The sequence below is a fragment of the Microcaecilia unicolor genome, chromosome 11 (assembly GCF_901765095.1).
Source record: "Microcaecilia unicolor chromosome 11, aMicUni1.1, whole genome shotgun sequence".
In the NCBI taxonomy this organism is placed as follows: Eukaryota; Metazoa; Chordata; class Amphibia; order Gymnophiona; family Siphonopidae; genus Microcaecilia; species Microcaecilia unicolor.
In genome coordinates this window covers 67,417,123-67,442,085 of record NC_044041.1, presented here as the reverse complement: position 1 = coordinate 67,442,085, position 24,963 = coordinate 67,417,123, and the positions used below count along the sequence as shown (strand labels likewise).

The 24,963-nt window shown below is 43.7% G+C and overlaps 1 protein-coding gene across 5 annotated transcripts in view; it reads right to left on the bottom strand.

Moving 5' to 3' along the window:
• LOC115480552 (CTD small phosphatase-like protein 2) overlaps window positions 1–24,963 on the bottom strand; it is a 51,412-nt gene that overhangs the window by 9,321 nt on the left and 17,128 nt on the right. For 2 of the 5 annotated variants that reach the window (XM_030219310.1, XM_030219311.1), the window contains exons 2-6: window positions 18,586–18,727; window positions 12,262–12,400; window positions 3,730–3,852; window positions 794–893; window positions 529–640 (exon numbers count right to left, since the gene is read on the bottom strand). In XM_030219310.1, coding sequence (XP_030075170.1) covers window positions 529–640; window positions 794–893; window positions 3,730–3,852; window positions 12,262–12,400; window positions 18,586–18,708 — 597 coding nt within the window. In that variant the 5' untranslated portion in view covers window positions 18,709–18,727. Of the gene's footprint in view, window positions 1–528; window positions 641–793; window positions 894–3,729; window positions 3,853–12,261; window positions 12,401–18,585; window positions 18,728–21,107; window positions 21,182–22,473; window positions 22,516–22,748; window positions 22,838–24,152; window positions 24,241–24,963 lie in introns of those variants that run through there. The other 3 variants (XM_030219307.1, XM_030219308.1, XM_030219309.1) reach the window with 3 other exon arrangements.

The following is a 24,963-nucleotide window of genomic DNA, read 5'->3' as shown; positions in this document are numbered from 1 at the left end:
ATGAGGTCAGAAGCTTTTTACCACAACCTGAGAGTTTTCCCCCATTCAAGCTCCCCCAAATCATGAGCCCATTTTAACTCCACAACACAGCACCCATACTAACTCCTACCTATTTCTTTCCCCCCACACATGATGCCAAACTAAATCTCACCCCCTTTTTGCACAGTTCCAAACATAGTAACCAGTCCCCTATCCTCCTCAACTGATCTCACCCAACACAAGATCCCACACTAACCACTACCCTCCCCCTTTCTCACACAACTTCCGTCTGCTTCCCTAACACAAGATCCCATAATAAGTACTCACACAACCCCCTCTATGCAACCTTTCCTAATACAGAAATACATTTAACATCACTGGAGAGGCTCTGAATACAGGATTCCTTGTGGAAGGTTCCCCCTGCCCTCAACATGGTACTGACAAAGGACACTGGCACTTCTAACTGCTCTTTCCCCCAAAAAGGGTCTTCAGCATTGCTTGCATTGCCTAGTCAGGGTAGTGTTCTGTCACACAGGAGAACCTTCTTACCAGCTCCAACACAAGAGTGCAAACAGGTGCACTGCGCATCTTGAAAGGAATTTCTTTCTTTCGGGGCCTATGAATGCCTGACAGTTGTGGGATGCTACATAAGAACTTGTATCTGGAAATCAGATGGAAAAGAGGTGAAACAGAAGATCAGCAGTGTCTGCAAAGAGGTGGAAAAACGTGGGATACAAATGCAATAAATAATAGTAATAATAAAACAGGTAGGTTGGGACAAGCCAGCATTCTCAAGTACTGTTGATTCACTCACGGATTAAAGAGTTCTTCAGGCTCATCTGAAGGAAGGTCAGCAAAGTATGGCAGTTCCAGACTCTTCTTTCTTTCTTTCTGTAGTGGAGAGCTACAGCAGTCTGCAAAAAAAAAAATTGAGGGCATTTTTCAGGAGGTTGTCCTGGTTCCTGAACTTCAGTGCATGATGGCAGAAAAAGAAGGAAATGGTCCATCTAATCTCCCTAGCAAGGTTGTAAATGCTGCTCTATATATGTTCCTGCACCTTGTGGGAAGAAAATAATTTCACTGCTATTTTGGATTGACAGGGAAACACAGAGACTAAAGGACTCCATAGGAGTCCCCCCCCCCCCCTTCTCACATACCTTCTTTCAGACTCTTCCCCAAATAGGATCTCAGAGCACTTACTCATCCATTCCTCCCCACCCCTCATTACCAATCTCCTTCTAGCCATCTGAGCTTCCTAAATACGGACATAAAAATTTAGCTTTTTCAAAGATGGGGAAGACCCCCCAATAACTAGATTTCTAGTGAGAGGTCCCCCTGCCCTCAACATGTCAATTGTAATATATATATATATATATATATATATATATATATACACACACACACACACACATCTTTAAACAAAAGATGAAAATTTTGTGTGTGCTCATACTGGTTAAGGAATTGCTTATGCACTCAATGGAATCAGCGAGCAGTGAGAACTCAACATATTTTAATCATCACACTTTTGAAACCATACAATGTCTTAAGATATAATCAGAAAGTAAAAAAAAAAGTCAAAACCATTTTATCTTAAAAATGAAAGTGAGAGCTATTGCTTTTGAGTCCCAACTTGGCCCATGTTTTGCCAACTACTTCATCAGGGGAGCTCACTTAAAAAAATAATAGAATAAACAATGCTTATCAAAAATATACAGACTCTCTATAGGAAAAAAAGAAATCTTCAACTGTCAGAAAATGTCAACAAAGCAATACACATTAGATTCTTACTAGAGTCCCAAGATGGTAAACAGGTTAGAAACTAATTGAGAGACAAGTGACAGAGGATGTTGGTAAACGGAATTCATGCTGAGAAGAGAAAGGTAAGTAGTGGAGCTTCTCAGAGGTTTATGTTGGGGCTGGCTCAGTTCAAAATCTTTGTAAGTGATATTGCAGAAGAGTTAGAAAGAACAGTTTATCTTTTTATGGGTGGCCAAGGTCTGAATAGAGTCACTTTGGATTGGATTTTTAGATTTAATTACTTGCCTTTTAAAATCGAAGCTCAAGGTGAGTTATATTCAGGTGCATGAGTTATTTCGCAGTCTAAGCTATACCTGAGGCAATGGAGGATGAATTGACTTGCCCAGGGTCAAGGGAATGTCAATGGGAGAAGCAGGATTTGAACTCTCGATTCCCTGGTTCTTACCTTGGTGGACAGGATGAGAAGTGACTTTAAAAAGCTGGAAAAGTGGTAGAATTCTTGGCAGTTCAGTGCAAACAAAATGCCAAATTATGCATTTAGGGTGCATAAATCCAAAAAAATGTACAATGTGAAGCGACGTCAGACTCCGAAAGGAGCAGCTTTGAACAGCACGGACTACAGAGGACGAAAAAGAACTTTAAAAGACCTCGGCTCGGCTGGCGGGGGTTGGGGTCCCTCGCCAGCCAAAGGAATATTTTTAAAGGCAGCGGCAGGAGGAAGCGGACCTCGGCTGGCGGGGGTCGGGGTCCCCCGTCAGCAAAGGTAGGTGACGGCGGCGGAGGGGGGTGGCACTGGCAGTGGTGGCCGGGGCACGGCAGCAGCAGGGGGGGGCTATAATGTGCCCCCTCACTCTGGCCCTGGCCCCCCTACCGCCGCATTTCAGATACGCCTCTGGTCTGTGTGTTATATGTGACTGAGGTGTGGTGTTCTGTCTGCATGTAGTTTCTATGTAGAACTCTGTAGCAGTGCCACTTGTTCTGTTTTACCAGTAGTAGGTGTAATGATATTCTAAAGCCCTATGTATTATTTGTAGTGCTGGCTATTCATAGGTAGGGTTCATGTTGTTTGAGTCATAGAAATCAGTGCTACTGTTGCTGCATGTATGTTGAGTTAGGATTTTCTCAGGTTTTGTATTTAATAATGTGCCTGGTAGTGGACAGATTTATGTATTTATTTATAAGATGACATGAGAATCAGAATATTTATATTTTTTTATATGATAACTTCCATGGAGAAATGTGCTAGTTCTGATCTTCACCTGTTGCTTGGGGGGAGATAGGGCTTTTGTGGATGCAGAACATGTTTACATTTACCTCATAATGTATGCAGTGTGCCACAGTGGTATAGCCACAGGTGGGCCTGTGTGGGCCAGGGCCCATCCACTTAGGGCTCAGGCCCACCCAACAGCAGCACATATTTAGTGCTAGCTAGTGGGGATCCCAAGCTCCGAAGACCTCCTCCTGATGGTGCTGAAAACACTGCTCTCCACTTCAGCAGTCTAAGCTTCCTAAGCTGCTGATACTGGCCTCATCGCATTGGGGGGGAGAACACTTGGTGCTCACCCACTTCTTGACTAGGCCCACCCAAAATCTGCTGTCTGGCTACGCCCCTGGTGTGCCACATATGTGAGTATCATCCATCTGATTTGTCTCAACTGAAAAAGGTTGAGACTTAGGTTGAGACTTATCCCCCTGTTTAACTAAGCCACACGGCAATGCCGACACAGCCCATTCAAAGTGAGTGGGCTGTGTCAGCATTAGCACATGGCAGCCACTAGCGCAGCTTAGTAAACAGGGGGGTTAGATACATAAAAATAAAAATCATTCTTTATTAGGCACACTTGAATATAACATGCAGGGCTGCCACAGAAATCAAAAGCTTTAATTACAGAAACCTTTACTTGTGGATATACCCTCCACATATTTACAAGAAGTCACTCACTCTTTTCCCTAGGTCTTAAGAAGTCTTAGCAAAAGGCTGAAGTCACTCACCTACTTCCCCAACACGAGGAGAGAGGCTGATCCCAGGGGAGAAAGCACTGTCTGGAAGATCAGACTTGTCCAGCTGAAAATGGACCCGCAGAGATCTCTCTCTCAGTGGGGTTACTGCATACACTGTAAGAAAAGAATTGTGTCAAGCATAGCAATGCACTCCCTCAAACAGCTGCATGGGACTAGGCCTCTAAGGTAGAGAATGACACAGGGACAAAGTTTGTCCCCGCTGGCTCTCTCCCCATTCCCTGAATACTTATGATTTTATATTTAAATCTTTTTATGTTTAAGTCATTTTTTATTATTTCCAAATAAACTTATGCGTGTAACAAACCATCACATATACAACCAATAATTCCCATTCCCTCCAGCCTCCCTACTGCTCCCAAGACCTCTCCCCTTCCCCCCCTCCTGTAGTTATGATTGTCCGTATGAAACCTTGCACCTTGCGAGGGTATTACACAACGTTTAACTATTTAATAATCTGCTACGTGCTGCTGGCTACAGTGTCCCAAAACCTCTCCCGAATTCTCTGAAATTCTTGTCCTTCCACAGAAGATAAATTTTTAATCCCACATCCTTCCAGCTTCAAGAGATCAATCATATGTATCCGCCACTTTTCCAGCGTAGGGGCATGTGATTCTTTCCAGTGTAACAATATGACTTTTTTCCCCAATTAAAATGGCTTTCCACAGAAAACACCGAAACTCTGGGCATGCGGGGTTGGAGTATTTACAAGCCCCAAACAGAATCTGAGGGTGTAATGTTACTTTACGCTTCCAATATCGATGCACTGCACCAAGTACTGCTGTCCAAAACTTAGTGACACGTGGACAAAGCCAAAACATGTGACTTAACGTAGCTTGTTCTTGTTTGCACTTGGGGCAAGCTCCAGATGACCCGAACCCCACTCGACGTGCTCTCACTGGGGATATGTATAAACGGAATACAGACTTGTATTGAAGTTCCCAGTGACATGTAAAGCAGGAGCTATGTTGTAAACTCAAAACATGTTGTTTAATTTGGTCTTCAGTTACAGCCACTTGCAATTCAGTAGACCAAGCGTCTGCGATCTTCTTGTAATCCAAATCCTCTGTTGTATCTAATAAGTGTCTATGGTGATAACGCAAGGGGATTGAATTTTGTGACCCCAGTGTTAAGGCTGAGTTCAAAGTGTCTTGTACATCTTCACAAAGATTCATCCATCCTAGGGCTGTCACGTAATGATGGAGGTAGGCAAAGTGATCTTGAGGTGGAAGCGCAAACTCCCTTCACAGATCAGCAAAAGATGTCAATTTTCCTTCCTCATTGAGTACTTGACTAAGATAGATGATTCCTACTCTTCTCCAGTGAGCAAATACCGTAGATGTGCCCGCTGGAAAGTCTGGATTATGCCAAAGGGCAAGGTATGGCGTGGCTGCTGCTGAAAAACTGTGGCGCCGGCAGAACCACCTCCAGGCCGCTCTCACTAAAAGAAAACGTGGGTTATGATGCCAAACAATGCTTGCTTTACCTGGAATAGTATGTAACAACCAGCTGAGGTGCACTGCCGGGGAGAGCATCGTCTCGAGCGACGTGGCCGAAAAGGACTGCATTCCCAATAGCCAATCCCGCATATGTCTCATGGAGCATGCTACAGTTAAATATCTCACATTCAGGAGTCCCAATCCCCCATGAGCTATCGGTTTTTGTAGTATTGCTATGGGGAATCTGGGGCGTTTACCCCTTCACAAGACAATCTGAAGTGCCCTGTTTAAACAGCCGCTCTTCCTTTCTTCTTAAGAACAGTGGCAACATCTGGAACACATAAAGCCAGCGAGGAACCAGCATCATGTTTACCAACGCTATGTGTCCCATCAATGAGAGGGGGTATTCATTCCAGAATTGCAACTGTTGTTTAGTATATGTCAACAAAGGGAGCACATTGTTATCATATAATTTAGATATATCTGTTGGAATAATAACTCCTAAGTATTTAACCTGGTCAAGGACCCACTGCAGTGAGAAAAGATTCTGCCATGAGCCTTGGCTGCCTGTTCCAAGTGGCATTCCAATTGATTTAGCTAAATTTAGCTGGAACCCAGACAATACACTGAATTCTGCGATGGTCTTTAAGAGGTGCGTAAGAGAATTCTGTGGGTCATCCAGAGCCAAGAGTAAATTGTCTGCATAAGCTAGCACTTTTACCATATGATCTGGAAATTGCACCCCCTGAATCCCTCTATTTGACCGAATCATGCACAAAAGTGGTTCCACAGACAAGAGGAATAATAACGGGGACAAAGGGCACCCCTGTCTGGTTCCTTTTTGTATGGGGAATTCTGCTGTCCTTACCCCATTGACTAGAAGTGCTGCTTGAGGTGCTGCATACAAAGACATCACTGCCTGTAAAAACCAACCCTGTACACCCACCCAATTCAAGGTAGCAAATAGAAAAGGCCATAGTACTTGGTCAAAAGCACGTTCTGCATCAAGACTCACTACTAAGTATGAAGCCCCCGTTTTCTGGCCCCACAATAAAGTTGAAATAAGTTTCCTAACATTAACTACTGACTGTCGCCCCCTCACAAAAGCCACCTGATCTTCAGCAATTACTTGGGGCAATAGCGGCGCCAGGTGATCCGCCAAGATTCTTGCCAACAACTTGACATCAACATTAATTAAAGAAATTGGGCGGTAACTCGGTTGCTGCAAATCTCGTCCTGACTTCGGTAACAAACTAATCAAGGCAGCATTTGCATATGGTGGGAATGTACCTTCCTCAACTACCGTGTTATAATAATCAAGTAGGGGACCTAACAAATGTGGTTGTAAAATTTTATAGAACTCACTAGTATATCCATCTGAGCCAGGGGCAGAAAATAGTTTTAATGCCTTAATGGTGTGCTGCAATTCTTTTCCTGATATGGGTTGATTAAGTGCTGCTGCCGCTTCCGCAGGAAGCCCAGGCATTCCTGCTTCTTTAAGGTACTGATGAATCTTAGTTTCTAGGTCAGCGTCTACTGCCTCTCTCTCGTATAGAGCAGCAAAATGCTGGTGAAAAACTTTTGCTATCTCCTCTAAATTGGTGGAGACTCCTCCCGTTTGGTTGCGGATTGCTTGGATGAAATGAGATCTCTTACCCCTTTTCACCATATGTGCCAGTAGCCCCCCCCAACCCTTTCACCATATTTATAGAAATTATATTTACGGTAAATCAGAGACTTCATGGTCCGCTCATACAAAAGACTGTTTAACGCTGCTCTAGTTGCAGTTAAGGTTTCGTACAGAGTAGGAGTAGGATTTTGTGTGTATTGGCGTTTAATTGCTCTCCATTTCTGTTCTAAATCTACGATCCCCTGCGTGATCTTGTGATTCCTTGCACTAGAATAGGCAATTATGTCTCCACGAAGCACAGCCTTAGCTGTAGGCCAAAAAAAGAAATGGAGAAGGGGGAGTAGGAGAAGTAGGCTCTTGAACAACACTAGTAGGCGACGTAGGTTAGGAACAATCTCTAATTAAATATACACTCGACTCAACACAGCCATGTTTCGGCGCTACAGACGCCTTCTTCAGGAGTCTTGTGATATATAGATATATAGATATATGAATATTAAGCTCAAAAAGAATGAAAGCAAGGCTTCTGCTACAATTGTAATCCACTGCCGATGCATGGAAAAACAGCTCAGCGTATTCAATTACACTTCCGGCGAACTCTGGCATTTGGCCGGGCTAGACCGTATTATCGAAAAAAAAGATGGCCGGCCATCTTTTTCGATAATACGGTTCCAGCCAGCAGTAGCGCCGCCGCCAAAATAGATCACCAGCGACGTTCGATTATGCCCCTCAAAGTGTGCAGCAGTCCCGGAGAGCGAGGTGGACACGTCTTGCTCTCTCAAAGCATCACATGATCTTTAAATCTTTTTATTAAAGTATAAAAAGGAACAATATTTTGGTGTTAAAGGGGCGATCAAGGAGGACAAAGCCATAGCGGAGAAATTAAATGAATTCTTTGCTTCGGTCTTCACCGAGGAGGATTTGGGGGGGACACCGGTGCCGGAAAGAATATTTGAAGCGGGGGAGTCGGAGAAACTAAACAAATTCTCTGTAATCTTGGAGGATGTAATGGGTCAGTTCAGCAAGCTGAAGAGTAGTAAATCACCGGGACCTGATGGTATTCATCCCAGAGTATTAATAGAACTAAAAAATGAACTTGCGGAGCTACTGTTAGAAATATGCAATCTGTCCCTAAAATCGAGTGTAGTACCGGAAGACTGGAGGGTAGCCAATGTTACTCCGATTTTTAAGAAGGGTTCCAGAGGAGATCCGGGAAATTATAGACCGGTGAGTCTGACGTCGGTGCCGGGCAAGATGGTGGAGGCTATTATTAAGAATAAATTGCAGAGCATATACAAAAACATGGACTGATGAGACAAAGTCAGCACGGATTTAGTGAAGGGAAGTCTTGCCTCACCAATCTAATGCATTTTTTTTGAGGGGGTAAGCAAACATGTGGACAATGGGGAGCCGGTGATATTGTATATCTGGATTTTCAGAAGGCATTTGACAAAGTGCCGCACGAAAGACTCCTGAAGAAATTGCAGAGTCATGGAATCGGAGGTAGGGTATTATTATGGATTAAGAACTGGTTGAAAGATAGGAAGCAGAGAGTAGGATTGCGTGGCCAGTATTCTCAGTGGAGGAGGGTAGTTAGTGGGGTCCCGCAGGGGTCTGTGCTGGGTCCGTTGCTTTTAATGTATTTATAAATGACCTAGAGATGGGAATAACTAGTGAGGTAATTAAATTCGCCGATGACACAAAATTATTCAGGGTCGTCAAGTCACAGGAGGAATGTGAACGATTACAGGAGGACCTTGCGAGACTGGGAGAATGGGCGTGCAAGTGGCAGATGAAGTTCAATGTTGACAAGTGCAAAGTGATGCATGTGGGTAAGAGGAACCCGAATTATAGCTACGTCTTGCAAGGTTCCGCGTTAGGAGTTACGGATCAAGAAAGGGATCTGGGTGTCGTCGTCGATGATACGCTGAAACCTTCTGCTCAGTGTGCTGCTGCGGCTAGGAAAGCGAATAGAATGTTGGGTGTTATTAGGAAGGGTATGGAGTCCAGGTGTGCGGATGTTATAATGCCGTTGTATCGCTCCATGGTGCGACCGCACCTGGAGTATTGTGTTCAGTACTGGTCTCCGTATCTCAAAAAAGATATAGTAGAATTGGAAAAGGTACAGCGAAGGGCGACGAAAATGATAGTGGGGATGGGACGACTTTCCTATGAAGAGAGGCTGAAAAGGCTAGGGCTTTTCAGCTTGGAGAAGAGACGGCTGAGGGGAGATATGATAGAAGTGTATAAAATAATGAGTGGAATGGATCGGGTGGATGTGAAGCGACTGTTCACGCTATCCAAAAATACTAGGACTAGAGGGCATGAGTTGAAGCTACAGTGTGGTAAATTTAAAACGAATCGGAGAAAATTTTTCTTCACCCAACGTGTAATTAGACTCTGGAATTCGTTGCCGGAGAACGTGGTACGGGCGGTTAGCTTGACGGAGTTTAAAAAGGGGTTAGATAGATTCCTAAAGGACAAGTCCATAGACCGCTATTAAATGGACTTGGAAAAATTCCGCATTTTTAGGTATAACTTGTCTGGAATGTTTTTACGTTTGGGGAGCGTGCCAGGTGCCCTTGACCTGGATTGGCCACTGTCGGTGACAGGATGCTGGGCTAGATGGACCTTTGGTCTTTCCCAGTATGGCACTACTTATGTACTTATGTACTACTGTTGATTATAAATCACAAATATAAAACTATAAATCACAAATATAAAACAATAATAACAATGAGCAACTGAAATAACTCCCCCTCCCGCCACCCTCTGCCATTCCAACTCCAACAATATCTGACTTATACTACCCCAAGGAACCCTAATCCACCCTGTGAAAATATCCAGAGGGACAAAATATAACAAGCTCTGTATGCCCTAGCATGCGAGAAATATGCCCTATGAAGCACTGTTATGATTTTTTAATCTGTGGATTCATCATAAGTCATCAACAACCTCATGATTCAGTCTCTCTCTCCTGTCATCCACAGTACTTCCTGCAATAGAAAATGTCCTCTCAGAAGATGTGCTGGTAACAGGAATGTACAGGATCTCCATGTAAGGTTGCCAGTTTGGGCCAGCACTTTTGCTTGTTTCTCCAAAAAATCAAAACATCGTCATCTGCATCACTCAAACATGAGTAACTGTCCAATTTATTAACAATAGCTTTCAAAGGAGGTATTGTTCCATACAAGTCACTCATAAAACTGCTATCATTCATTTTCATTCTTTTGGATGGGGGCTCTTCCACAGATGTGACACTTTCTAGGAATATAGATTGTGGAGGATTTTGAGTTGTTGATATTGATGGATTCGAGTCTTCTGTTTTGGTACAACCTTCTCAAAGATTTGGTTGCCTGTATTTTTACATCATCTGGGATTGCCTTTCATCTTAAGAAAATGAATATCTCTGCTCGTATTCTCAACAAAGGTCTTTGCTTGTCTCCATTGCTGGTTGGCATATTTACCACTAGATGTTTTTACTCTCCAGATTATATAAAGAGACTCCTGAGGCAGGCCTTTGGCTGAAACACAGTGCTGTGTCGAGTCTTCCATCAATAAACTTTGTTTAATTAAGAAGCTAATGTCTCTTTGATTTGTCCCTAGAGAACCTGGTTCACATCCCACTATTTTTAAAACTAAACAGGAGGAAATATTTTTTCAATCAATAAATAGTTAAGCTGTGGAACTTGTTGCCAGAGGAAATGGTAACAGCGGTTAGTGTATCTGGGTTTGAAAAAAGGTTTGGACAAGTTCCTGAACTCTTATCTTTTATGTTTTGTACATGGCCTTGAGCCTGAATATCTTTGTGTGTTCTCCTTTTTCCTCAGTTAAATCTTTGCATTTTGTATTCCACTTAACTCTGTTGAAAATCCTCTTCGTAATATTTTATTTATTGCATTTGTATCCCACATTTTCCCACCTATTTGCAGGCTCAATGTGGCTTACAGGCACCTGTTATGGCATCGCCATTCCAGGAGATAGATACAATTGGTGTTACAACAAGATCATGGATGAGGAAAGGAAAGGCCTAAGTAGAGTTGTAGAAAGATAAGTATCGGAATAGGGTGAAGTGTTATAATTAAGCTATGGGTTCCCATTGTAGGCCTTATTTATATCCTAGCAGTTTTATAATGAAAATTGGAAATGAAACAGAATAATATATAAATCCAAATGACCTCCCTTCGTGGACCTCGTCTTAGCAAGTCTAATTGAAGCAATAGCACAGGTTCTCTTGGCACAAAAACAAATTGTTTCTGTAAAAATAAATGATATTAAAATGTAGGATGAAGAACATGACTGAAAAATAATCTTCTCTGGAATTATTTTATTACAGTTCACAGCTGGTTTGTTACAGTCTGAAAGGCCTGAGGCTTGACTAATAAAAATGGTGATTAGCTCATTTCAATAAAGATCTAATATAGGTAAAGGACCTGTGGAATAGGTTATCATGTACTCTGAGAGCAATCAGGTGTCTAATTCCTTTAGACATTACTTGAAAGCCCATCAATATTTGCTAAGAAAGTAATTTTATGGAATTTATTGTTACATACTCTGGTGCGAAGCCATGTTTTCCCTATGACTATTGCCCAATTCTTTCTATCATGATCCGCCTTGAGCCTCAAACTGGTTAAGCGGAATATAAAATGTTCATATTAGATTAGATTTATATTTCAGTTTTAACATATATTTATTTTCTGTCTATGGCACTGTAACAGGGTGTAATTTGGGAAAGAATTGACAGGCCTTGTGAATTATGACACCACATTCTATCAGCAATTTTCTAAGAAACAAGGGGACTGATCTTCAAAGCCTCACCAGTGAGTGCTGAATGATTTATTTCTCCATTTTGAGCATTTATATGGATAAAAAAACAGCCTGTTTAACTTGATAAATAACCAGAATTATGCATATAAAAAGGGGTTAGCATTGGGGTGGGATGAAGGCAGCAGCAGCGCTTATCCATTGCTGAACATTTATGTTATACATTTAAAATTAGGTCTCACTTTTGATGCACAAGTATCAACATGGTCCTTGGTCATCCATATATAAAGAAAAGCACCAGCACTTAACTTTAAACATTGACTGGCCCTTTGAATACGGAGTCTAAAATAAACTTCACAGTCCATAAACCGCTACTAAATGGACTTGGGAAAAATCCACAATTCCAGGAATAACATGTATAGAATGTTTGTACGTTTGGGAAGCTTGCCAGGTGCCCTTGGACAGGATGCTGGGCTCGATGGACCCTTGGTCTTTTCCCAGTGTGGCATTACTTACGTACTTATGTACTTATGCACAGAGGTAGCAGGTTAATATTCTCCCCATCACACACCTGCCAAAAAATTATGGTTTGTAAGGAGCATTCCACAGTGAAATGTGAATCTCTTGCACCCTTACTCCCTCCTCTGCCCCAGTTCCCACAGTCAAACCTACCTTTGGCCTGCACCATTTGTCGCCGTTTCTGTCTCATTTTAGCAATCCTCCCATTCTTCTTCTTCTGAGGGGACAACAGGGGAAGGTTGTTGGGCTCGCTGTCCATTGTTGCACTGCTGCAGGAAACATCTGGTGGTTCCTGTGCAAAAGAACACAGATAGGAGTAAGAAAGAAAAAGGGAAATTGAGAGGAAGATATAAGGCAACATGATTATACCAAAGGAAAATCCTGCCAAAAGAATCTGATTTCTTTGACTAGATGACCAGAGAAATTGATAGGAGATGTGCTAGATTTTTTTTGTAATAATATCTTTATTGAGTCAATGGTAGAAGGAACAATTACAAAAGCAAAAAGTCCGCCATCAATAATAAGAAAAGAGCAAACAAGCATCAACGATAAGAGCTGTAAAGCCACCTCTAACTTGCATTTATACAAAAGTAACTGTTAGAAGCATAAACACAGAAACACATGTTCCAAACTCTCCCCTTGACATTTTTCTCAACATTCTCCCTCCCTCAAAACCCACCATCTTCCCTCCCACCCCCCACAAGTCTCCATCCCCTTAGGTGCCCAGGACTCTGCGTCACCTTCCTTCATATACAAGCTGGAATACCTTCCCCAAATCTCTTGGTAGATCTTATGCCTACTAGACATCGAGAGAGTATTGCAATGAAACCCGCTGCGCAATTTCCTTCATGAGTGAGTGCCATTTAGTTACTGATGGGGGATTGGGGTCTGCCCATTGCTACAAAATACATTTTTTAACTAACAAGACAGCTGTTAAAATAAACTTACATTGTGCATCGTTAAGTCCCTCCCCTAAGCTGCCCCTCATCACACAGTAAAATAGCGCTATATGACCATTCAAACGAGCGCCCTAAAGTTCCCTCAACAACCGCCAGGGACTGATGCCATAGCTGCGAGAGCAACGGGCACTCCAAGAACAAATGAAGACGGTTGCCCGTAGCTGAGTGACATTTTATGCACAAATCTTCATCCCATAAACCCAAAACTTTTCCCCTCTGTCTAGTTATGTACACTCTATGCAAAACTTTATATTGGATAACCTGAAGTGCAGCATTCACTGTGATCCTAGGTGTTATCTCAAACGCCCCTCTTAGAAGGTCCTGGGAAATTGTCTCACCCAAATCTGCGCTCCAACACACAGCCAAGCCCTCCAAGTAGGATGCAGCTCTATGATCCCCTATCAGGCGGCTCCATTGGGAAAGTCTATTGGAGGAAGCAGGTATGCTTAGAAACAGGCTATCTAGTTTGGTAAAGGCCACCTGGGATCCCACTAAACGCACCATAGAATTCTAGTAATCTCTAACTTGTAAAAATTGAAAAAAATTGAGAGTTAGAGAGGCTCCACGCTCACTTGATCTGATCAAAGGTAGGGAAGTTTGAATCCCCCCAGCTCCATCAGGTGCCCTAGGTACCAACATCCCCCCCTCATCCATCGTTGAAAAGTGCCTTGCCCCACGCCTGCTGGGAAATCAGGATTATTTATCAAAGATAGGAACGGATAAACCTTCCTGGCTCCCCCCACTGTAATCCTCCACCATTTCCAGGCCTTACTTAAAGCTAGCACAAACTGGTTCCTTCCTGCTTTACCTACTCTGCGTCGCCCCCGACCCTGCAAGACAAAGAATGTATCAAAAGGGGCACACCAACTTTGCCAGAAACCAGGCAGGGCATACCTAGCGGTCAGCATGTGTATCTCAGCAACGATGCCACATTATAAAACCTAAGGTCTGGGAGGCGCACACCCCCCTTGGATCTGTCCTGGGTTAATTTAGCAAAGGCAATGCGAGGTCACTTAGAATGCCATATGAATGAGCTAATGACACTGTGATATATTCTTTCCTCCTTCTGCGTCACTCAAATGGGCAACATTTGCAGGGGATACAGTAACTGAGGGAGAAGCACCATTTTTACAAGAGCTACACGACCCAATAAATTCACCGAAAGGTTGTTCCAATGCGCGCACAAACGGCGTATGAGCTCAAGTCTCTCTATAACATTCTTCCTGTAAATCCATTCATAGTCAGCGCTCAAATAAACCCCCAAATATTTTATCCCAGTTCGTGCCCACACCAAGGAGAAATTAGCAATGGTGATACTTCTGCATGGGTTACTAATAGGCAAAGCCTCTGATTTCCCAAAATTAATTCGTAATCCCGCAAAGTCTCCAAAATCTCTTATAATCTTCATAACAAGAGGCAACGTGACCGAGGCGTTGTTTAGGAGTAGCAGCATGTCATCAGCGAATAAATTCACCCAATATTCACAGTCTCCTACCCTTACGCCCTCCAGCTCCCCCTCCTGCTGAATCTTAGCGGCCAGAGTTTCCAGTGAAAGAATGAATAAAAGAGGTGAAAGTGGGCATCCCTGTCTTGTGCCTCGGCCCAGTGAAATCGAGTCAGTAAGAATGTCATTGATGAGAAGTTGGACTGTGGGATTACTGTATAGCACCCGCACCCAGTCCAAAAAAGCTCCCGAAATGCCATTCCGCTCCAAAACCCAAAACAGGTATTCCCATAGTATCTTATCAAATGGCTTTTCCGCATCCAAACTGGCTAGAATCGCGTCCCAAGGGCATCTCACCCCTTCCCGTAGTATCCTGCACACTTTTAAGATATTAGCTGACGCAAATGTACCTGGGACGAATCCCACCTGATCAGGATGTACAAGCTGGGGAAGAAAAGCCCCCAACCGTGCCGTGCCACCAGTACCCCGGCCAGAAGTTTTAGATCTTGGTTTATTAGTGAGATAGGACGGTAAGAACCTACCAATTCAGTATCTTTCCCTGGCTTTGGCAACACAGTGATATAAACATGGTTAAGGGTCGGACCTATTACCTGAGAATCTCATATCCTCACACATATAAATAAAAGGTGGAACGAGAAGATCCTGGAGAATTTTATAAAATTCTGTGCCTAGCCCATCCGGACCAGGTGCCTTCGCCAATTTAAGCCCTTAATAGCCCCTCGGACCTCCCCCCCCTCGGACCTCCCCCCTGATCAATGGCGCGTTAAGCACCGCCTCTTGTTCCTCTGTGAGACTGGGTAGTTGTAGGTGACGGAGAAATTCCTCACGCAGCAGGCCCAAAGAAGAACCTTTGTAATATAGAGATGTGTAAAATCGGGAAAATTCCTTTTGTATGTCGAGCTGAGTATGGTGATACCTCCCCTCTGAATCTTTGATCTTAGCAATATAGCCCTTAGCAGAGCAGGGCCTCACCATGGAAGCCAATAGCTTTCCTGTTTTATTTTCCCACCTGTGCAGTCTATATTTGTAAAGTTTAACATTATATAGAGCCCGATCATCCAATAGATTCTGTAGCTCCCTCTTACACTCCAAATATGCAAGTCGGTGCAGTTCTGTGGGTTGCAAGAGTGGAAGATGGTGCGCTCCCCTCAACTTGTCCGCCCTCTCTAGAATAGCTTGTTCCCTTTTCTTGTAAAGTGCAGAAGTAAAAGCGATAATCCTACCCCTGATCACTACTTGAGCCGCGTCCCAGAAAACTCAGAGACGCGCATCTTCCACTCGATTTTCAGCTAAATATTCAGACCAAGCTTTCCTAAGGTATGTCTTAAATTCAGTGCTTTGGTACAGGGCGGGATTCATGCGCCACTGCGGGGACTGGGATGCTGCCTCCCAACCAAAATGCACCCACACTAGGGCATGATCAGACACCTCCGCCTCTCCGATGGTTGCCTGTGTTACTAGACGTAACAAAACGCACGAGGTTAAAATATAATCCAAGCGAGCGTGGAGCTTATGTGGGTGCAAGAAAAAAGTGAAGTCCCGCTCCTCCGCATGAAGCAATCGCCATACATTTAATACCGCTAGCTCTTCAATCATGTAGTTGACTCCCTTGTGGGTATGATCCCCATGGGGCTGCCTAGGTGGCTTACAGTCTATTGATGGGTCACTGGTAATATTAAAATCTCCCCCTATAATGAGGGGAGAATCATCCAGCCTGGCTAACCTAGCTCGCATTTGGGTGAAAGAATTGTGAGTATAGGTGTAAGGGGCATATAAGCTGCACAGAGCCACTCTTGACCCCTGCAGCTTCCCAGCCACAACTACATATCTGCCGTTCGGGTCTTGGTAGAGGCTATGTAATGTGAATGCTAAAGATTTTCTGATTAATACAGCCACTCCTCTCTGGCAACCATTGAAGGAAGCATAGTAAATGTCCCCGACCCAACCCCTGCGCAATTTAGCATGTTCTACATTGTTCAAATGCGTTTCCTGCAGTAAAGCGACATCAGCATGCATTCGCTTTAGGTATTGTAAGACCCTCGTCCGTTTTATTGGAGAATGTACCCTGTCCACATTAAGGGAAATAACCCTCAGTCTAGACAAAGTCATATTTATACAGATCGAACTCAACATCAGGGACCCTGAAGCTTGAAAAGACCCAGGGAATCTCCCAGCTAGATCCCCCCGGAATCCATCTTCTTCCCCTAGGCGCACCCAACAGGGTTAGCAACTGCATCATAGATACTGCAGAATGGAGACCCAGAATTGTAACGGGGACCCTCCCCCCCTCCTCCAACACCCACTTCTCTCCCCAACCTCCCCCTTAAGCCCCCCCCCCAGCAAATAGAACACCCTCCATCAACCACACACACACCCGAGCCACAAGAGCCAACATTTTCTCTGCTCAACTCCAGCCCATTCATACCAACCTTTCTCCCTCCCTCCCATCTAAGAAAAGCCTCCCCCTCCCCCCAGGACAGTTCTAACAAACTCAATTAAACTGGCAACAAGTAATTGAACAAGTATGTGATAGTAGAACAAGAGAGTCTCAGACATGCTGTAAGCAAAGGAGAGCATCACAGTATAAAGTCCATGTGATTCACCTCAAGCCACCCTCACAGGTCGCCAGAACCACAACCCCTAGAGGCCTCCTCTCACTATACAGCACAGCCATGGTGAGACACAGGCTTTGAAGTTGCTCTAATAATAGCATGATGTTATGGGTTACTCGGACCTTCACTGGATAAAGCATAGCAAAGCGAATACCTCTGTTAAACAGGGTTTAGTAGAGCTTACCCATCCGCCTCCGTTGCTCAGACACATGTGCAGAGTAATCCTGGAACAGAAGGATCCGATTCCCTTTTTTAATTCACAGAGCGCTTTGCCCTGAATGCCTGCATCAGCCGTTCCTTGTCAATGTAATTAAGAACCCGTGCAAGCACAGGTCTGGGGCATTGCTCTCCATCCCTAGCAGCACCAACCCGGTGAATGCGCTCCACTTGCACCAGCCCATGCGGTAGGGCAATATCCAGGCAGGGGTGTAGCATTCAATGTCCCCAACCAATACCGCATCTCTAGCTGGCTCGCTCCCTTCCCTCCGCTCCCACTCCCATCAGGCGAGTCCTTCAATTCTGTTTTTTTTTGTCCTTCTGCCGCAGTGCTTCCAAGTTCCAGTTCCAGTATAAGATTATTAGTGTGCACTTGCACTACCTGTCAGCGATTCACACACACACAGGCCGGCTTCAGCATTCGCTGTTCCGCATCCCGCCCTCTCCGATGCAACTTCCTGTTAGGGCAGGAAGCACGCGGCAGAGGGAAGCCCATGTCTGTGAATCGCTGGTAGCACAGCATGCCAATACTCAGAAGCACCGCGGCAGAAGCAGGGAGGGAAAAAAAACTGAAGTGCCGGACTCGCAGGACGAGGTGGGAGCCCACAACACAAGAGCCACAAACAGAAATAAAAATGGGAGACTACGTCTTCACTACCCAGATGAAGATTGTCTGGTTCCGTACAGCAGTGGCGGGTAGGAAGATGTGCATTTTTTTTGCAGCGGCGGCAGCTGTTGCTGCGGTGGGAGGGTGGGTGGGGGGTGAAGAAGAGATGAATCTTCAGGCCCACCCTCCTTGAGCTCAGGCCCACCTCAAATCAGCCCTCTGGCTACGCCACTGACCATTACTCATCACCATCACTTTCATCTTATTCCTGTTGCTGTTAAGATCATGATATTGAATCAACATCACTAATCCAAAAAATGGAGCACATGAGCTTCCAAGACCACAGAGGTTCTAGCTTTAGATATCATAGTATGGTAGAAAGGAAGGAATGTTGGAAATGCTTGTGTGGTCAATATTTCATGTTATGCATCGTCTTTGAATTATTGCCACATTATTACAAACAGATTTATTACAAGCAATAAAGAATTCGGTGTCCATAAACAAAGTTCCTCTACTATTCCTCCCTTCCCCACAGCCTTCCCCAACCCTCTGCCAGGAAGTGCCCTGTGGAGGAGGTAGAGAGATGTGTACTATCCCCAGGACTGTGTCATTACTCACTGCTTTCTCATGCCATCCTTCAGATCTGGGAGTCTGGGGGCTGGCTGGATACATCTGAGGGGTGCATGGGGTCCTTTCTTCCATGGGCTCTTGACGAAGTATCTTCCGAGATCTTAAAATCATTGTATGATGGATTTCTATTCTACAAAAGAAAGAAATTAAAGTCTTTCAATTACAAGCAATCCATGGAAGAAATCCTCTTTAACTGTTTATGAGGGGACAGATAGGCCACCACCGCTAGGCCACCACCGCTAGAACTACAGATAAAGTCCAGGGATTTACTTCAGGCTCACTGATCTGCCTGAAGATCACTTCAGATTACCTGTTGCGATTGCATCATAAAGGCCAGACTGTGCCTTTACCTCATCAATTCCCTAGCACAGGACCTGACTGCAGTAGTTGTAACATCCACCCCAGCTAAAAAGTACCAGTGTCCTTTTTATTAATACAGTGGATAACATTCTCTTCACACTGTAGTAGAGAGGTGAGAAGGGGTGGTCAATGGAAATGGGTAGCTTGTTGAAATACTCTGGAAAAATTTGTTACACTAATTAATGTGTGTACTGAAGGGGCCACAGCACATCATTGGTTTGCCAATCAAGGCTAGACTAATCTTCAAAACAAGCACCCTCATTTATAAAATACTATTTGGAATGTCTCCAGAATAGATGGTAGACCTGATAGAACTATCGCCAAGAAACGCAAGCCCAGAAACTAGAGGCTACCTAGTACCTTATCCTCCACCTACCCAAATGCAAAAACATAATCTACAAAACCATCTATACGGTAGGTTTCAGCTACCTGGGCTCCAAATGGTGGAACTCAATACCCAAGGCCATAAGAGCATCACTAACCATCTTCAGTTCAGAAAAGAGCTGAAGACCTACCTATACAAAGAGTTCTATAACTAGCCACACAAACTACAGATGTTCTACAACACACCCAGAACTGGAAAACACTACTGTAACTACACCTACTAACTGTAAGCCACTTTGAACTGAAACTTGTTTTTGGAAAATAGTGGGATATAAGAATGCATAAATGCATAAATAAATACATAAATAAATAAATTTCTAATTATGTATGTTGAAAATAAGTTAAAAATAATAATTTTTAAAACACTATTGTCATGACCAGACAAAAAAAAAACTCTGTAGCGACCTCAGTTCTTTGGTGTTACCCTGGAGGAAAGGAGGAACAGGGGTGAAATGATACAGACGTTCAAATATTTGAAAGGTATTAATCCGCAAACAAATCTTTTCCGGAGATGGGAAGGCGGTAGAACGAGAGGACATGAAATGAGATTGAAGGGGGGCAGACTCAAAAAAGATGTCAGGAAGTATTTTTTCATGGAGAGAGTAGTGGATGCTTGGAATGCCCTCCCGCGGGAGGTGGTGGAGAGGAAAACGGTAAAGGAATTCAAACGTGTGGGATATATATAAATGAATCCTGTGCAGAAGAAATGGATCCTCAGAAGCTTATCCGAAATTGGGTGGCGGAGCCGGTGGGGGGAAGAGGGGTTGGTGGTTGGGAGGCGACGATAGTGGTGGGCAGACTTATACGGTCTGTGCCAGATCCGGTGGTGGGAGGTGGGACTGGTGGTTGGGAGGCGGGGAATAGTGCTGGGCAGACTTATACGGTCTGTGCCAGAGCCGGTGGTGGGAGGCAGGGCTGGTGGTTGGGAGGAGGGGATAGTGCTAGGCAGACTTATATGGTCTGTGCCCTGAAAAAGACAGGTACAAATCAAGGTAAGGTATACACCTGAGTCATCTTTTTGGCAGACTGGATGGACCGTGCACGTCTTTTCTGCCGTCATCTACTATGTTACTATGTTATGTTACCACATAATCTGGTGAAAAGTCAGAACATAGCAGACAAATCATCTCACTCTCCCCCTACTCTAAACTTGAATATTTACAGGTGGAAACTAGAGTAATGTGTGGAATTATCATGAGCCTACTGTATCTGTTTCACCTCTGCAGAAATTAGATTCCTATGAATGAGAACACACCAGAATAGAAAATATGACTATTCAACTTTTTCATTGCACCTTTTGAAGTATGAAGTTGTTTCCACTGTCAGTGTCCATCATCTCACTTGGGCTACAGTGGTGCAGAATGGATAACATGTTAACAAAATAGACAATACTTACTTATTGGATTATGTTAAGTCATAACATTTCTGAACCAGCTTTTGAGAGCTGACACTCTCACATGAAGTGTGGAGGATTAGCCCTAATGATTAGAACAGTAGACTAAGAACCAGGGAAGCCCAGTTCAAATCCCACTGATGCTCCTTGGACAACCATTTAATCTCCAGTACCTAAGTACAAGCTTAGGACTCCTTTTACAAAGCCACGCTAGTGATTGCAGCACAGCAACTGCAACAAAGTCCATAGGAATTGACTTGGCTTCATTGCGTTTGCCACGCCCGCATCACTAACATAGCTTTGTAAAACGAACCCTTAGCTCGTAAACCCTCCAGAGATGGGAGAATACCTGCCGTACCTGAATGTAATTTACCTTGAGCTAAATCCAAAATCCAAATCTCTCCATCAGGTTCAAGCAGGATGAGCATGTCAGAGTAAAAGATGTCACTGCCAGAAATACAAGTAAATCATTAAACACTCTTTCACCCTCGTTTTAGTGCAATTTTGGAGTTGCTAAAATTCTTACATGGGGAGTAGACTTTAGCACACCTTGATATACCTGCCTCAGTGGTTCTTATGAAGGGGAAGCAGGAGACATGTGTGTTTGGGGGCAAATATATTAGCATGGTGAGAAAATAAGGGTGGGGCTGTGGGAGTCTTTCTGGTAGTCTCCGTTATGTCCTTTTTATGTGAGTTCAATAAAAATGGTATAAATCCCACCATGCTGAAAACTATGGCAGCACATATCACAGGAACCCAATTACTAGAGCTATGGAGGGCAAAATGTTTCACTTAATTTTATTTGTTTTTTCCCCATTTCTATAATTTTTGTTTTATTTAGCATGCACAAAGGGTTGGGGGTAGGATTTGGGCTCGATACACTGCCTTTCTGTGGTTACAATCAAAGTGGTTTACATATTGAATACAGGTGCTTATTTTGTACCTGGGGCAATGGAGGGTTAGGTGACTTGCTTAGTCACAGGGAGCTGCAGTGGGAATTGAACCCAGTTTCTCAGGATCAAGATCCACTGCAGTAACCACTAGTCCATTCTCCCATTCTGTAAGCACTAACACAGACCATGAAACAGACTAAATAAAACAAAACTGAACATCTCTAAATTACATGGGAAAAAAAGACAAAAAAGGGATCAATCAGCACAAGTGTAAAACCTGTGAGCAATTGTTAACCTTGGCTACTGTACTGTCCATTTGTGTATTTTTCATGGGACAGATGGGAAAGACATTCAGCCCAAAGGACCCTCTCCATGTGCCTCCTCAAACATAATAGATACAGTATTATTTAATGCAGGGAATATGAAAAGTGATTAGTGAAATAGGCAAGAAACTGAAGAATAAGCCAACAAACACAAAATACTCATAATAGAGAAACGCAAGGTAACACTTCTGTAGGGAAACTTTGAAACCAGATTACTACAGCAATGAACTTAAGATAACACAAGAAAATTGAAGTCAAAATTATCAATTTGGAATTCACAGAATGGGAGGGGGGTCAGGTAGAAATAATCCTACCACCTGTCTACCATTAACACATCAAACACCCTTCACAGGAAGTCATGGATCACTTGTATTTGATGGCAGTGTCATCTTCTGGGTCATTTTGATCCAGCTTGAACAAGGAAATTTAACTCCTGAAACCTGGCTCAGAAGTGCTTAAAACAAGTTATTTGTAAGGATGACTCACTAAAAACGAGAGCACCTGTTGTCAAAGCTATGTTTACCTGATAGTATGTATCTGTTTCATGCATACACAGTTGGTGGGAAGTGCAGGCCCTAACACCTGAAGAAGGTAAAATCTGGAGGAGCCCAACCCTTCCCCCACCATACATTCTTATCTGCTCCTTACATACATTCTCAACAAAATAGGGAGCAGTTCAACAGCAGCAGTATATGGATTTATAAAGATGTGCAGGCTGTGAGCATACATTTCTGTCCAGATCTCCACCTCCTCAATGGAAGGAGACAGGACTTGAGAGAAAGGGTACATCCAGCTTACCTAGATCTAGTACAGGCTGGCCTTGATTCCTCCTATTCAGAGCAAGGCACATAAAAGTGGACAACGGCAGAAGCGGAGCCAGGTTGACGACACGGGGGGAGCGAGAGCAGACTTCCGCCGGTGCTGGCGCACATTTTCAATGCAACATGTTGAGAAAAAAATAGGCACCGGAGCTGGCAGAACTCCATTTGGGGGAGCGGCTGCTCCCCTGGCACCCCCCTGGCTACGCCACTGGACAACATGTCTACAATAACGGAGCATCATGGTAGGACCAAAAACACCAGAGTACTATTTGCTTGGCACCTCCTTTACCTGCTTGCTGCCTAGCCAATTTACCTGCAGTTCATGCTGGATACTTTGGCTTCTGACTCAGCAAGGCATAATATGGAAGCTAAATAAGAGAGGAAAAGCAGAATCACACCCACACTTTAGTAGTAATATTACACCAAGAATGGGGCAACTGCAGAGACACAGCAGGAGAGCTCAAACCCTGTTCAGCGGTGGCAGGCAAAGGTATGTAGAAGGTCTGGGTGGAAATAGCAATAGCCCTCTGAGGTATCAGGTATGCCCAAACACCCAATAGTCCACTGCTGCCCTAGACAAAGAATAGACATTACACCCCATCCTCTGTTAGCATAAAGTGTCCTGGTGAAAAGCAAAAAAAAACATATTACGGCAGATTCCTAGTTTGTAAGTGCTTGAGCTGATTCTATTGTGGATAAGAACTAATTTAAGCTGATGTTAGTTGGTTCCTACACAGAAAAGAACACAAGTGAGAAGGCACAAAACCACATCTAGTTCAGAACAGTGTACCATCAACCATTTCCTTTTTTTGGCCTAGTGGTAGACCATAGCACACCTTCCCAGAACTGCTAAATTACCCATGGCCAGGAGGGAGACTTTTTGGTCAGTCCTGGATTTCTGCCAACCTCATCCTAGTGCATTATGGGACCTGCAGCACTGATTGCTATGGCTAGAATCATGGACTACAACTACTACAATGCTTTGGGATGTAAGTTTAAAAGCAGGACTGGTCAAAAAGCCTCCCTCCTGGAATAGGTAACTTGGCAGCTCTGCCAGCCTCCGTTGCAGTAGTGCTCTGTCTGTAGAGGAGAAAAGCCATAATGAAACAAATTGCGGCCTAACAAGAAAGATTAGAAATTACCATTTTCTTGGCTAAGCTGCAGAGCCTATAGGATGCCAGATAAATATATTTCTGTTGGTTTTTATTACAAAATTAGGAAATATTCTGCAGTCAGTCCTCCTGTAAATTAATTAATCTATATTCAAAATCTAACCCTTGTTAAATACTACCAAAATAAATCTTAACAGATTCTTAGGGAATTTTCTCTTCAGATCAGGGTTAAATTTGTCAGTATACAGTTGTGAATATTTTATATGTACCTGTAAATTGACAAGCTCAATATCTGTTAACAGAGCTATTCCTCTCTCTTTTTTTTTTTTTTAACAAAAGTAAACTTCAGAATCAAACTAAAACAACAGAAAGAAAAGTGAAGTAGGGAACCAGGAGGCATGAGATTAATTCTAGGAATAGAGCACAGTTGTGCTTAATGAGACCAGAGGGTCACAGCTGAGAAAGAAACTGCCTTATCTCCAGGTTCTTGCTCCAGGATATAGCTAAGTGTTTTATGAGTGGAAGTCAGAGATTCCCTGAACCACCCCCAGGATAAAATCGCTATCCACAGTCTTCTATCTGCAGCATCTCAATCATTAACTCCTACACTTTCCAAAGCATAAATCTACCCCAGCACCCCTTAATTCCTACACAGCCTTGATAAATTCACCCCTCCCCCCCAGCCTGTCTCTGGCCCATCTGTTCACACAGGAATGAAATGCATGGGCAGAGCTTTTTATGGGGGTTAAGGTACTGCAGCCAGAATTGAGAAGTACTATTAGAACTGTATGTAGGGTAAGGGTCTGGAGTAACAAAAGGTATGCAGAGTAGGACAGAGGTATACTGACAGAGTTGTTTGTGTGGGTTCATATACTGGAGTGGCAGGGGATGCTATAAGGCAACGTTAAGATACACTAATATCACTCAGGATGATCTTTCAGCAAGCAGCACCTGTAAACTGACAGCTGCACTCTCTGAGAGTATCAGAGGATAGATTGTAATTCTTACTTTCAAGGCTTTGAGGCTGGGAATCCCAGGCTATCAGATCTCACTATAGGAGTGGAGGAGTAGCCTAGTGGT